The 15346-nt window shown below is 31.5% G+C and overlaps 2 protein-coding genes across 2 annotated transcripts; one reads left to right on the top strand and one right to left on the bottom strand.

Annotated features, from left to right (window-relative positions):
• Positions 1 to 2155: 2155 nt before the first annotated feature.
• On the bottom strand, positions 2156 to 5619 carry LOC107432816 (nudix hydrolase 8). The gene is made up of 9 exons (XM_016044014.4): positions 5498 to 5619; positions 5121 to 5398; positions 4428 to 4493; positions 4135 to 4272; positions 3896 to 3970; positions 3685 to 3735; positions 3474 to 3508; positions 2578 to 2686; positions 2156 to 2462 (listed from the first exon to the last, which is right to left on the bottom strand). Exons 1-9 carry the CDS (start codon positions 5589 to 5591, stop codon positions 2259 to 2261), a joined length of 1050 nt encoding a protein of 349 aa, XP_015899500.3. The 5' UTR covers positions 5592 to 5619; the 3' UTR covers positions 2156 to 2258.
• Positions 5620 to 8415: 2796 nt separating this feature from the next.
• Positions 8416 to 13342, top strand: LOC107432832 (mitochondrial-processing peptidase subunit alpha). The gene is made up of 13 exons (XM_016044034.4): positions 8416 to 8622; positions 9495 to 9743; positions 9855 to 10151; positions 10255 to 10422; positions 10566 to 10733; positions 10823 to 10903; positions 11058 to 11124; positions 11232 to 11329; positions 11801 to 11873; positions 11962 to 12032; positions 12153 to 12202; positions 12753 to 12865; positions 12954 to 13342. Exons 1-13 carry the CDS (start codon positions 8584 to 8586, stop codon positions 13004 to 13006), a joined length of 1527 nt encoding a protein of 508 aa, XP_015899520.1. The 5' UTR covers positions 8416 to 8583; the 3' UTR covers positions 13007 to 13342.
• The last annotated feature ends 2004 nt before the right edge of the window (positions 13343 to 15346 follow it).

The following is a 15346-nucleotide window of genomic DNA, read 5'->3' as shown; positions in this document are numbered from 1 at the left end:
GAAGATTCTAGAAGCTTCTAGGTAAGAGAATTCTAGAAAGTTATAGATGATTCAAGAGAAGTCTAGAAGATTCTAGATGACTCAAGAAATCTTTGGAAGGTTCTAGAATACTATAGAACAATCTAGGATTTATGTACCTTTCTAGAACATTCTAGGATCACGTAGTAAGATGGCTTTCTAGAGTAGTCCATAGAAATATCTAGGAGAATTATCTAGAATATTATCTAGGAGAATGCCATGTGTACAAGGTCTAGAATGTTGTATCCTCGTACTACGTGCCAAGCCCTCTATATGAAGGGGGTGAACTCTCATTTGTAGAACCAACAACCAAGAACCAAGAATCCACACATTCACTTGTAAAGCTCTCTTCTAAGCAATATACTTCCATTCTCCCAAACTCTCTTTTGTGCTCTAATCTTCTTTGCTTAGCTTTCACTTCTTTGTGAGCAAAAGGCTGACTTAGTTGCAATAAAGGGTTAGAATAGCAACTAAGGCCGCACGACTTGAAGGGTAAACAAACAAGTCTGTGACACTAGGAGCACTTCTTTATTCATCTATTTAATTGAGGAATGGGGCGAGCTTCTTTCTTGTTATAATATGACATGGATAAGCCTCCTCTTTTTATCCATTCACTGATCACCACCCCCTTGTCCATCTTGCCCATTTCGATGGATTGGCAAGCCTTTGAAATTGTTCCAAATCTTTTGCGTCACAGTAGAGAAGCTTTAGGCTGCGTTCTCAATCTTTCTCTAATTCTCCCCAAGGAGCATATTTAATATCAATGGGCTATTAATTTCTAGTATCTTTTTTTTCTTTTTCTTTTTTTTCTTATGACACAGAGGTCTATATAATTGTAAAATTTTTAAGGAATATGATGTATTTTTTGAAGAAAACAAATATATTACTTTGTTTTAAATACATATTTACAATATTGATGAATGTTTTTGCAAGTATAATATAGTGACAATATCAACATGAAATGTGAAATTTTGAATTCCAGTAATATCCTAACGATCAAAAAGAAAAAGTATATATATATATATATATATATAAACAATATTGATGGATTAGAATAGCACAAAAAAATTAAAAAACTAAATAATAGTGCTATGACTATCAACTTGTTTAAACATACTCTTAGATATATACCAATATTTGAAATGGCACTGTTAGATGTGTATGTCAACTTTGTTTAATAGCCTGCAGCTTAATTATTTACCAGAAAATACTGCAATAAAATATATAAATTTATTAATTAAAAATAATATAAAATTTTTTATTTTGTTGAGATGGGAGATTAAGACTTTAAATTTTTATCCAAAGCTAGAAGTAATGACCTTCACTAGTAGACTCTTTTTACGGGGTGTTGGGGAAATATCAAAGTTGAAAGGAAAATTGATTTTCGAGATTTAGTTTACTAGGATATAATTTTCTGAGTATTATTTTTTCTCTTAATCTGTTTGGTGAGTAATGGGAAAGTTAGGATTGATAAGTAATTAAATTTAATATTGTATAATAAATTAAGGATAAATATGTATTTTTAAAAAAATTCAAAACTATTTTTTCTGGAATTTTTAAAATGATGCCTATATAGATGGGAACAACTTTCCCACATATTTTCCTACAGTGGTGGGAATCTAATTTTTTGGGCCCATACTTTTCCATTTCACAGGTATCCAAATAAAAAAAAGTTATCACTTTTCCAAAGAAATTAAATTCCTATTAACTTTACTTTTATCCAAATATACCGTTAATGTCTTCATAGATTTTAAAAAATATATATATTAACTAAATAAGAATATTTAAATATTTAAATGAATGATTGAAACTCAATAAAAAACAATTTAATTTTGTTACATCATTTTGTTGAATAAAGTTGATACCTCTAATGTTATTGCTATTTTATTGACTTATATAAGTTTATAAATTAATTTTTTAACATTAATTTATTACTACAATATTTATCACATCAATTAATAAAGAAGTTGATGAATGACAGAGGCTTTGTTTTCTCCAACAATAATTTCGGATACAGATCTCCCTGTCTCCAAATTTAAAAAAATAAAATAAATAATTTTATTGTATTTAACATTACTCAAACCTAAAACGATTTATGGGTAATTAGTTTCTCAAATTTATAATTACCATTTACCACTTCTTAACAATTTATTACATTTCCAAGTTTCAATTATTGCTTGTACATGAGGGTCAGATAAGGTACAGCTAGCCCGGGCCTCTTTCAGTAGAACACATTAATTCTAAACAGTACAATTTGATGCAGCATAATTAATATTAGAATACAAATAGGACAATTTCCTATCCATCTTTGAATTAAGCTGCTGGCCAAAGTATCCACTACTGTAATCATCTTCATAAGCCGCCATGCAAATGTCAATAATCTTTTTTGACATCTCGTCTTCTTTATAAAATGGTTGTTTTGTAACTTCATCAAGTGGCATCCACTGAAGACAAATCATGCATACAGGAAACATAGATATTTTCTCAATTACTATGAGAAAATAATCTCACACAACATTAATTATCAAATTTTGATTTACATATTATATAAGAAAGTACCTTCGCAGCTTGGATTTCCTTCTCATCAATGTTGATCTCAGATGTCAAAGGTTTAAGCATGCATACAAATAGCAAGTCCGACTTCTCAAAAGCCACTAAATGAGCATGTCTTTTTCATCCAAGTACATTAACATGAAAAATGAAAACAAATAAATCATAATAATAAGAAAATACATATAAAGAATAGGGAAGAGGGTTAATTGAATTTGTTTATATATATATATATATATATATGTATAATAATCCTTCAGTTTATCTAATGAGATATGATGATGAAAATAATAAAAATGAAATCTACATTGATTAATCCGTTTAATTTTACATATTAATCTTTAAAAAAATTATTTTTTAATGCTAAAAAAGTAATATGGTGAGATAATGTGGATTCTATTTTTAGTATACACATCAGCATATCTTCTAAAATAAAATGAGAGATATTTCTTAAAAAAACATTTGAATATATTTACATATAAAGTCTTTTTTTTTTTTGTTTTTTAAATTTTGATTTATATTTTGATTTATTTTTTTTTTTGCCACAAAAATATAAAATGCACCCTATAAAATTAAGTGTTTTACTTATACTTTTTTCATGCTTTAATAAAAAAAAGAACAATAACATATTAAAATGCTATATTTTTGTTATATAATAGTTTTATATTCAACGGTTATATATTATAATAATTTTATTATTATTTGTTCTATATTTGTGACTCTAAATAAATAAAGAGGCTTATATATATATATATATATATATATATATATATAGATAAAAAGGGCACTTTTTAAAATTTTGAACAGGTATTTCAAATTTTAGGACCGACCTTGTTTATGCACCAAAGTTTCATAAACGTACTGAAATCAATTATTTTATTTTAATAAAAAATTTAAGGATTCACCTGAATGCAACTATTTCCAGGAACATAGTGTCAATCTGCAAATAGAAAATCGACATAAAATAAGATCAAGTTTGTCTTACCGTGTACTAACAAATTTGTTGATTTTTAAAGAACAGATTTCTGTTTTTAGAAATAGAAAAAAAAAAAATTATCTTTTAAGTACATAATGGACAAATTAATAGCTAGGGGAGGGGTAGAATTTATATCTTACACCAGTTTCCTCTTTTACTTCTCTTATAGCTCCAGAGAATATATCTTCAGACTGGAATAAATCAAGAGAAACATAAATTACTATATTGTATAGGGTGGCAATATATATATATATATATATATTTCCCTAAATAAAAGAACATACAGAAGATACATAAGTTAAAATGTGGGAAATAATTTATATATTGAGAGTAAAATCTATGTATTTTTACCTTGTTGACATAGCCGGTGGGCAACTTCCACTCTCCCGAGCAACTACAAGGACACTTCTCTTTCACCACAAGGACCTAAATTTTTGCCAATTTGATCACCAAGCAGATAATATATATTTTTATAAGAGCTATGAAATATAATATATATGTATATATTTGTCACTAGGCTATTCCTGAGGGGACCCCAAAAAAAAAAAAAAAAAAAAAGGAATAGAATTTGTGAAGGTTAGTGGAGGTACCTCTCTTTTGTCATTCATCACAAACCCAGCAACACCAATTTGATGAGAAGGGCTAGCAGGAAGGGTGCAGACCTCATCTGGAATCCAGTATGTTAGCATTACATATCCTGATTCACAATGGTGGTAATTAAAACCCTCCTGGAAAATTAATCCATGTAAAATGTATGAGATTTTGTGATAACCAAATATATTGAATATAACAATAATAATTCATGTTCTGGTAAAAACTTGGATTATAAATGTAGATATTTAATAAAATAGTAAAGACTTTGAAGCAATGAGTTAATTATGACCTGAATTGCAATAGGAATGAGTTCAGCCTGCTCCAGTAGTAACTTGAGCCATACCCCTTTTTTCCCCTGCATTAGTTCCACATAATTTTGTGTTAATTTCAGTGTCAAAATGAGTTCTGATCCAAATATTTTATGGGGATCCGCAACCCAAAAAAACAAAAAAAATATTTTTTGCTTAAGAGATTATCCACTTTAGTCACTGCAAAACTTATATCTGTATTATAAAGTCAAATAATGTTTACTTTAAAATATATATATATATATATATATATCTATATATATATAGTTTTTAGCACCAATGTCCTTTAATTTCAACTTTTTTGCACTTTACCATCTATAATATCAAATTAATATCACCATCTCCCGATTTTTAATGCTAAATTATGTTAACCATGCACTAATGATAAAAAGTCACAGCGTATAAGTTTTTGACTCATGTTGCATCCTTTGAGAATCAACTTCAATGAGTGTTGGTGCTCTAATTTGATTACATGAAGTAAAATGCAAACATGTAAAAACTATACAAGACATTGGTGCCAAAAATTCAAAAATAATAATAATAGTGATAATACTACCATTACTACTACTACTATTACTACTACTACTACTACTAATAATAATAATAATATGCACAAAATTCAATTAGGACTTTGTTTTAAATGTGAAATTCAAGTGTGTTTTTAATTCTAGGACCTTGAGTTTCCAGATGGAAAGGGAAGTTCGAAGGGCAGAAGCAAAAGCATTAGCACTTATAGGTAAGCTCTGAGGATCAATTACGACTCCATCATATGCATCATCCCAAGCTTCAAGCAATTGATCAAATGCTGTGGTTGGTGATGATATGTCTGGAGATAGTACACCGATTGCTGCTTTCTTCAGCTTTTGGCCAGCCCCATGAAAAGGCAAAGTAGAGCTACATTTGAGCTTAGCAGCACTTGGGGTGGTTTTTGAGTGGATTTTTGTTACCAAACCTGGATACATATATTTAGTCCAATGTTTAAATTATTGTAACATAAAAATGAATTTATCATGATCACATGGAGCAGTTCAGAAAAGTAACAACTACTCACCCTTTGACAAGTACTGAAAATTGCCATACCTTTGGCAAAAAACAGCAGCCACTGGCCGTTGCAATCCACCAATAGCAGTTTCCATAATAACCATTTAATTGCAGCAAGCGGTTAAGAGTCCCAAGCTTGTACTGGTATGTATATATATAGGTGTGGCAGTGCAAATTGATGTGAGCGTTGGGAATATATGCTGAAGGAATAGTATCCTGAAGGACAGTAGGAAAAGGACGTGCCATGCATGCAGTTCCATCATGTAGATAAGTTTACCAATAATGTCTTAAAATTAGTGGCGGTCCAATATTTTTTGTATAGTTTTCTTTTTAAATTATAACTACTTTTTGTATTAGATATTAGCTAGGATATTCCCTATTCCATCATTCCTCACCCAGATCCCTTAAACAATTTGTAACTTAGTAACAGGGGAATATTGTACATTTTGTAGCTTCCATATCCAAAATTTAAATCTTGTATCATATGTAATTATTTTTATTATCACACACATATATGTATATATGTAAATCTTGTATCATATGTAATTATTATTATTATCACACACATATATGTGTATATATGTATATATGTATATATGTAAATTTACAAAACCGTTCCAATAGAAAACCATCCAAACATTCCTTATCTGTTATTGAATTGTTTTAAGTTGAAATATAAAGTTAAATATGTATTCAATGTTTACATAAGTTATGATAAGATTTAATTTGCACTCCTAAGATTTTAGAATTTCACTAAATTAACTTGTTTGATATGAAAATATATTTTTAAATCTTAACTATTGAAATAATCCAAAAACTAATAATAAAAACTTTGATGGTAAACCATGAGAACATCTTGATAGGTAAATTATTGTATAATATATGCAACTAGTCTCACATCAATCAACTTAATTTCTGTTACCATCCTTAGAATTATTTTCAAAAGGTTTAGATTTAAAAATACATTACTAGTTCACTAAATCCATATAGGGTTTACTTTGTTCAAATATGATTTCATTATATTAATAAATTCACTAATTGATTTTTAAATCAGCATGTAAAATGATGTAAGGGCTAATAAAAAAGGACTTGATGTTAAAATTATGACATTATATAAGCATGACTTCCTCTCACCATTAGGAAGATTGAAAGTTTAGAAGAAAGGATTTCTTTTTGGATTGCATTTACTCAATCGAGCTATAATTCATCTTTTATAAGTAAAACCAAAAAGATGATTAAGAAAACAAAAACTTTTATTACTTTAGAATTCTTGTATCTGCATAATTTGAAATTTCCCTTTTATATTAACTTGTATTTTGAATTTTGATCTGTCAAATTTATATTAACATGATAAATATTAAAAATTATAAATTGTCAAATTAATTTTTAAATTTTAAATCATTAATTAATGTAACTTTTACAGCATATTCTAACTTATATTTCCTTTAATCAACCAATTAGCATAAAAAGATGTGCTTGTAATTTTTTATTCATTTTTTTATTTTTTCGGGTTTGCAAATTATGCACAAATGATTTTGATACTAGTTGATTAAAAAAAAAAAGATTTTGATACCATTTTTTTATTTCTATTTTTTGGATGAATAAATGATTTTGATACTTGAGGTTTGTACAATATGTAGTTTTCATGCACCTTTGCATCACATCACATATAAATGAAAAATGTTCTTATTCCGTTTATCTCCTTTCCTACTTTATTTGCACTTTGACACAAGCAGCTTCATTCTTCATATGTTTCTAGCCATATGTACTTGCTTTCATTTTCCTTGAAGAATTTGGTTGGGAAGATTTCAAAGATTGTGTAATATTACACAAAAATGAGACAAAAGAAGGAAATTAATGCGGAGACAAATATTCCAAAAGAATCATTTCAACAGGGAAATGGATGATTGTGGGAACTGATTCTTGGAAGCTTTACTTACCACTTGCCATCAAAATTAGTGGCTGAAATAGGAAAGTGCATATAAGAATGGAATCTAGGACTACTCCTGAAGGTGCTGGTTTATGGTTTATGGTTTTTACCTTTCTAGTCCATGGTTTTTGCCATTGAGGTACCAACCCACACTAGACATTAGTTATTGGACAAGGTCAAGAAGAAATGTCAAACTAAATATGCCTGCCCACACAATCATCCTAATGGTTTTCTTTTCTTTTCTTTTTTTGGGTTAAATGTTCATCTTTATTTTTAAACTACCTTCTCTTTTCTTTCTTTTATACTTTTCTGCCATTGGAATTCCTTTGTTGTGCATGGTTTTTCCCATTGGACCCACACTAGAGACGCTTGAACACCGTCAAAAAGAAATGTCAATTTAATATGCCTAGCCACACTGTCACCACAGCGATCATTTATTAAATTAGTGTCCTACAATTTCTTTTCTTTTTATTTATTTATTTATTTATTTATTTTTATAGATGAAGCACGAAGGAATTAAAATGAATGAATTTTGAACTAAGTTTTATACATAGGACAGTTTAGATAAAAATATATATAAGGTTTTATATTCAATCCCTATCCTTAAAAAACAATGTTGAACTATATATATTTGATAAGGTGTGGAAGATTTGAACTTTTACACTCTCTATTTGATAAATATTAAACTTTACTACTTGGTTGCCTAGGATGGGACAAAATGTTTAATTTGATTTAGAAATTAACTATGAATTAGATCTGTTTATACATATATTAGATAATTTGTCAATAATAATTTTATTTTGTGTCTTGTTCTATTTAATTTTGTAGATAAATTTTTATATCTTTTTATATAATTTAATATGTAATCTTTTTTTTAACCATAATTTTATATGTAAAATGAAAAATGTATGTATGCATTTAATTGGGTTATGTTGGAATTTACTAAAATTTTAAAAAATCAAAAATTCCAAAAAATTAAGTGGAGGTGATGAAACTCCCACGTGCTGTAGAAAACTGTACACGTGTTTTCCTCCTCATTCGGCAATCTCACTTTCTTCTCCACAGGGCGAGTTTCTCCTACAGTCTTGGCCGATACTGACGAAACTCTCAGGCTCGGAGTCCGTACATCTTAGGGTTTTTTTGGGTCCTGATCGTCGATTGCAGTCATGTACAGAAGCGCAGCTTTACGCCTTAGGGCTCTCAAGGTTAGTGTCATCGCCGTCACTTTAAAAAAAAAAAAAAAAAAAAAAACCTAATCGTATTTGTACCCTCTGATTTGATTTTTTTGTTTTTGTTTTTTTGTTTTTCTGTTAAAAAAATTCGCTTTATCAAACCCTAATTTGCTCATGCACATTTGTTCAAATGGTTCTCTGCTTCTATGATCATACTCTTTTGTTGGTTTTAAGTGCGAAATTTGGTGATTAGATCTGTTTATGATTCTGTGGAGCTCTAATGGCTGTTTTAGAGTGTTGTCATATACCGCTTGGTTGACGAGAAAATGTTAAGAAATTGGAAAAAATTTCAGACAGCATGAAACCCTTCTTTCCCTTTGAATTAGATATGTTTAATGAATTATGGAGAAATTTATGAGGTTGAGATTGCTTCCTCGCTATAAGAGCTGGAATTCTGATTCGCTTTTCAAAGTTCATAGTAATGTGTGTTTTTTCTATGGAGATTGGGAGCTCTTTGGAATTTATATTTGATGGTCAATATATCAACCTGTACCATAATTTTACAGTGGGGTTTGCAAATTCTGGCCTCATTTCCTTGTAAAACCAGATGCTACCTAGCAGCTTAGTTGTTTTGGGCTGCAATGTAATGCAGTAGACGGACTTGGGACTTTTGGCTTGGTGTTGTGTGTGTATATTTTTACTTTGATATAACTTTTTGACTAAGGTGGTGACTTTGTTTTAGCATGAAGCAATTGTTAGGTGATAGTGCAGTTGTGTGTTTCGATTAAACTGGGTTTGAATTCTAATTTAGCTTGTACGTGAATTTTATTTTCTGTCATTCTGTTTGAGTAGTCTCATAAAGTGAGTGTGCGTTAATGATCTTCTGATTTAAAAAATGAGGTTAGGGCCGTACCTATAATAGAGGATTTGCCAGATTTTCTAGTTCGACTGCTGTTGCAACAAAGCCATCATCATCCTCTTTGGGAGGTCTATTTGGCTGGTTGACTGGAGAACGGTCAAGTTCTTTACCTCCTCTAGACTTTCCGCTCACAGGTGTCAGCCTCCCACCTACTTTGCCAGACCATATTCAACCAGATTCTACCAGTATTACAACTCTCCCTAATGGCGTTAAAATAGCTTCTCAAACATCAGCAGTATGTATCTCATGGAGTATCTATTTTGGTAATTCTTTTTTTGTATTTTGTTTCTTAATGAAGGAAATAAAAATTTAATCAAGTTTTTCTTTGATTGCATTCGTTTGTCAGACTCCAGCAGCCTCAATAGGGTTATATGTTGATTGTGGTTCAATCTATGAGACACCAGTATCATTGGGGGCCTCGCATTTGCTGGAGCGTATGGCCTTCAAGAGTACAAGAAATAGGAGCCACTTACGCATTGTGAGGGAAGTTGAGGCAATAGGTGGAAATGTGCAAGCCTCGGCTTCTAGGGAGCAGATGGGTTATACCTATGATGCACTAAAGACTTATGTTCCTGAAATGGTAGAGCTTCTTGTCGACTGTGTTAGAAATCCCGTTTTCCTTGATTGGGAGGTCAATGAACAGGTGAGCATTTTTTTGTGTTTCTTTGTGTGCGTCTTCTCCCAATTTACATTCATTTTCTGATTTATGACCAGCATATTAATGTCATGTTTATTCTTGTACACAGCTTCACAAGGTGAAAGCTGAGATAAGCGAAGCTTCCAACAACCCAGAAGCTTTGGTTTTGGAAGCAATTCACTCTGCTGGTTATTCTGGTGCTTTGGGCAATCCACTTCTAGCCCCAGAATCTGCCATAAACAGATTGGATGGTGCAATTTTGGAGGAATTTGTTGCTGTAAGTTCTATTTACATGCAACATTCTATTGTTTTACATTATCTGCCCGATACTTTTTCAAAAAAGGAAATATGAAATGCTTTTATTTGTGTTTTACTTTTTGGATTACTTGAAACTTAAACTCAAGTTTTATGAGATTTCAGGAAAATTATACTGCTCCACGGATGGTTCTCGCAGCTTATGGCGTTGATCATAAGGAGTTGGTATCCATTGCTGAACCACTTTTATCTGATTTACCCAGTGTTCCTCGTCCTCAGGAGCCCAAATCTGTATATACCGGGGGTGACTATCGCTGTCATGGCGATTTAGGGGTGTGTATCCAATATGTTGTTTCTGTTCATTCTAGTTATCTCTATCCTCTTGTGATATTGATGACTGCAATTTTCCCTTGATTGACCAGAGAACACATTTCGCTCTTGCATTTGAGCTTCCTGGTGGCTGGCATAAGGAGAAGGAAGCTATGACTTTAACCGTTCTTCAGGTCTTGATTTCAATTCTTAGCAACTCAATGTGCCTAAAACTAATTGCTTTGCCTTGCTTTTATGCTGTGTGGAGTGTTGTTTAGTTAATACATTACACACATGGTAGTTTCTGTGCTTTTAGTAGGAACCATGACAGATCTAACCTTATTGCAGATGCTTTTGGGAGGTGGTGGATCTTTCTCAGCAGGGGGACCTGGAAAGGGGATGTACTCACGGCTATGTAAGTTTCACAGAAACATAAATTTGATGCTCTTATGACAATATAATATGTACTTTGGATGTAAATTACCTTGGCATCTGAATGTATGTGCGGGATATGATGAGCAGATCTTCGTGTCTTGAATGAGCATCCGCAGTTTCACTCTATTTCAGCTTTCAATAACATCTACAATAATACTGGCATTTTTGGTATCCAAGCTACAATTGTAAGTGACCTTTTGAACCTTTCATTTTTAGGTAGATAAGAAAATTGTAATTTCTAAATACGTACAAATTGCAATTCATATATTACACTGGACCTCCAAAAGTTACAATGAAAGAATAAATTAAAGGGTGTTCTGCATTTGATATTCATAATTGGACATGACTAAATTTCATTGTTTCCTAGGATTCTTGAATTCTGGAAAACTCCTCTCAGAAGTAGTCGAAGGCCATTTATCTAGTGGTACTAATGGAATGAAAAATTTAACCCACTGTATTCTGCGAATTACAAATCTGAGAGTAAAATAAGTTGATGAGAGGCACATCACTGTAGAGTGAAAGCTATTTGTAAAAAATTGTCTCCTTTAATCGCCCTTCCCAGTTAGCAGCCCTACTGCGTTGAACTTCTGTGGAAGAATGTGAGCCATATGATCTCTTTCATGCTTGAGTGATATTGAAAATTCTCTTTGTATCAGGGTTCTGATTTTGTGGCTAAAGCGGTTGATATAGTGGCTAATGAGCTTCTTGCAGTTGCAACACCTGGAGAAGGTTTGTTGCCGCGCCTGCTCTTTGATACCTCATTTTTACTTGGGAGCCCATTGCTGTAGTCTGAAAGATTCTTGTATCTTATATGCAGTTGATCAAGCACAGCTAGATCGTGCTAAAAAGTCTACAAAGTCTGCCATTCTGATGAATTTGGAATCTAGAGTAAGCAAACATTTATTGTACACATTTTTTCAAAGATTCAATTCTGATTTATTAGGAACATCTATCAACATCAGGATTTTTGGTCGTTGCTTATTTTATATCTTAATTTGAATTTTCTAGATGATTGCTTCAGAAGATATTGGGAGACAAGTTCTGACTTATGGAAAGAGGTATACTCTGAATTAAGTTCTCACTTCTGTGTTTATGCATTAGGTGGGAAGTCATTTGTTTGATGTGATATGTCCAATTGTCTTTGTATTGTTTGCATGGATCATGGTTGTTATCCCTTTTCTATGAGAAACTGAGCTGCTTGATAAACTTTATACAAATATTCCACATCGCTGGTTTAGGCAATGGAGCAAGAATTCGTTTCCTTATATTGAGTTGTTTTGACCAATTCTGTTACTTGCCGAACCTGAAACACAAGTTGATTTTTTAGCATTATGAGAGAACTTCATTTATGACACAGGGTTTGAAATGTTTACTTTGGGGTAGGGAGTAAAGTTCCTTGTTTCATGAAGTGCTGCACTTCTCCATTTTTTCTACTAAAAATTAAATGGTTGCTACTCTCTCTCTCTCTCTCTCTCTCTCTCTCTCTCTGTATTTAACAGTTTGTAGTACCTTATTTTCTTTCCATGGTTCTGTTTTCTGACTTCTGTGTCCTATCTGAAAGAAGTTTGGTTTAAGATTATGGTTAATAAAAGTTGTGTATTGCCTTAGGATGGAAGTGGACCATTTTCTGAAGGCTGTGGATGGGATTACTGTAAAAGATATTGCTTTAACTGCCCAAAAGCTGCTGTCTTCTCCTCTCACAATGGCATCATATGGGGATGGTATTTATCCAGTTTGGTGAGAATTAATCTGTTGATTTTACTCATTTTGGTGAAATGATTATCTGTTTTCTTTCTCAATTTTTTGCAGTCATTAATGTCCCAAGCTATGATTCGGTCAGCAGCAAGTTCCATTCAAAGTGAAAATTTTCTTTTACATATATGGTGAACTCGACTGGTACCTGATCTGTTGTTTTGAGTGTTTGAAATATGCATATCATCAAGCTCTTATACTTCCTAGTCCTTTTGAAAATAAGGAGGTATTTTGATGCATAAAATCAATAAACCAGTGATATTGAGCCAGAAGCACTTGATATGCCTGATCTCTGCTGGTGGCAGAGATGGACAGAATAGGTTTCACTTCCTTGTTTAATGGTGTAATTGTTTATTTCCTTGAAATAAAGCTACAATATTTTTGGGTTAGGTATACAAGTTGACCTGAATCATATTCAATCACCTCAATGAGTTATTTTTATTTAATTTTTTTATTATTTACTCCCTTGAGTATTTAGGTCAGAATGAAGTCTAAATAGCTGGTAGGAGGTGTTTAAGGTCTGTAATGGTGACGGTTGCATCTGGTCGTTTATTTGGTATTTAATTATCATGCGCCTCAGAATGGTAAAAGATTAAGACTTTGTGTAAAGTTGGGTTTTCTTTGATTGGAGAGCTGCTAATCATTGTCAATCTCAGTCCCCAGAATAGATGGGTCCCATTCGATATTTATCAAAAAAAAAAAAAAAAAAAGATGGGTCCCATTTGAGAGAATGGGAAGGCCAAGCCTCAGACGTTGAATTTGATTTCGAGATGGGCTTTGTAGGTTCAATTGTCTGGAAAATAAGGGCGAATATACATCAACAAGATATAATAATATATAAAATAAAAATACAATTATAAAAATGATAATTAAAATATATAATATAAAAAATAAAAAAATACACCAATCCTAAGGATCCATAGAATTAAATATGGATTCAAATACAATAATAGAAATGTTTAAGTTGTTTCGTTTTATATTTTGTATATCTAGATAGGTGTATATCTATCAAAATCAAAATCTAATCAAATAGATTCCAAGATATTATTAGCATTATGAGTCAACCTTAATATTGAGTTTGGATTTTCATTTTTTTTCAAAGAGTTAGATTTAGAAGTTATAATTTGAAATATCATAAGCTTAGTGTGAGAGTTATTCGTCTCTTGGTATTTTGGTTGTAATCATCAAACCAAGTTTATTCAGGGCCATTAGTCAAGCCTATAGTCACTTGCTTGGATCATAGTTTGTTTTGTAAAAAATAGTGCCATTATGATTCCTCGTACATTTTCATATATATTCCTGCCAGCATTAAAATGGATAAATAAACTCTTTAAAAGGGGGTGGTTAGTCGGCAAGTTGTTGGGTTAGACTACTGGCATAGGTGAGAACTCTTAATAACATACTTGTAAACCTCTCTGCTATTCTCTCTATTGAAATCGAATAAAACGAACGCATTTCCATTCAATTGTGTTGTTGCCTTGTTTACTGTCCCTTTGCTAATGATTGTGATTACATGCTTTATTTTGTTGCTTGCTTGGTGCTTGCACAATACTAATATCGTGTGGATTATTTGCTTGCGATGGACATTAACGGTTGGCTTATTACCCGTAAGGGGCGAGTAAGCACCGCACGACCCCGTTGCGCACCTAGAACGATAGGACCGTGACACTTAGCCTGTGAGGGAAGATGCGGTTATTTGTATTGAATTTATGTTTGTTTCTTGAGAATATTTCCACATAAGTTGATGATAAGGCTTAGGTTTAAACTGTTTAAGGTCTTATATTGTTGTTTAGGTTTAAACTGTTTAAGGTCTTATATTGTTGTTTGAAAATTCAGCTTATCATCCATTGGTTCATGGGAGGTGACAATTCTTCCCACTCTGGTTGTGAACATCAAAGTTGGATGAAAATTGAGGTAAAAAAACCATATATTCAACACGAAGTTATTACATCATTTTTATCAATAATTATTTGTCACTGCTGCAACTTATAAGTCAAATTTTCTATCCTAGCTATATGTAAGAAACAACCATGTGAATTAATTTGTTGCAGGATATAAACAAACAAAATATGTTTTCCCCCAAAAATTAACTATTTTTTTGGGTAAAAAATAATAATAACAATAAATGACAGATTTGTTATTCATAAAATTAAGCGTAATCTAGTTAGACTAATGGTCCATTGCCCATTTCTTGTCCAACTTAGTGCCATGAAAAATTGCAGATAAGATTATTGTTGTTGTTTTCAATTTCTCATGGAAACAAAATTATGCCTAAGAAAGTATATTTAAAGTGATTGGTTAATAATGTGTCACATATTACTTTTTGTAAGATGGATTTTTCACACCCATAGTGGAAATACTGGTTTCTTTTTTCTTTGGTTTTGCTTATTTAGTATACTAAGGTTGAATTAGTTTAATTTAATTTCGTTCAATAAAAAAAAAATTACTAT

The sequence above is a fragment of the Ziziphus jujuba genome, chromosome 11, assembly GCF_031755915.1.
Source record: "Ziziphus jujuba cultivar Dongzao chromosome 11, ASM3175591v1".
In the NCBI taxonomy this organism is placed as follows: Eukaryota; Viridiplantae; Streptophyta; class Magnoliopsida; order Rosales; family Rhamnaceae; genus Ziziphus; species Ziziphus jujuba.
This window is presented reverse-complemented; position numbering and strand designations above follow the sequence as displayed.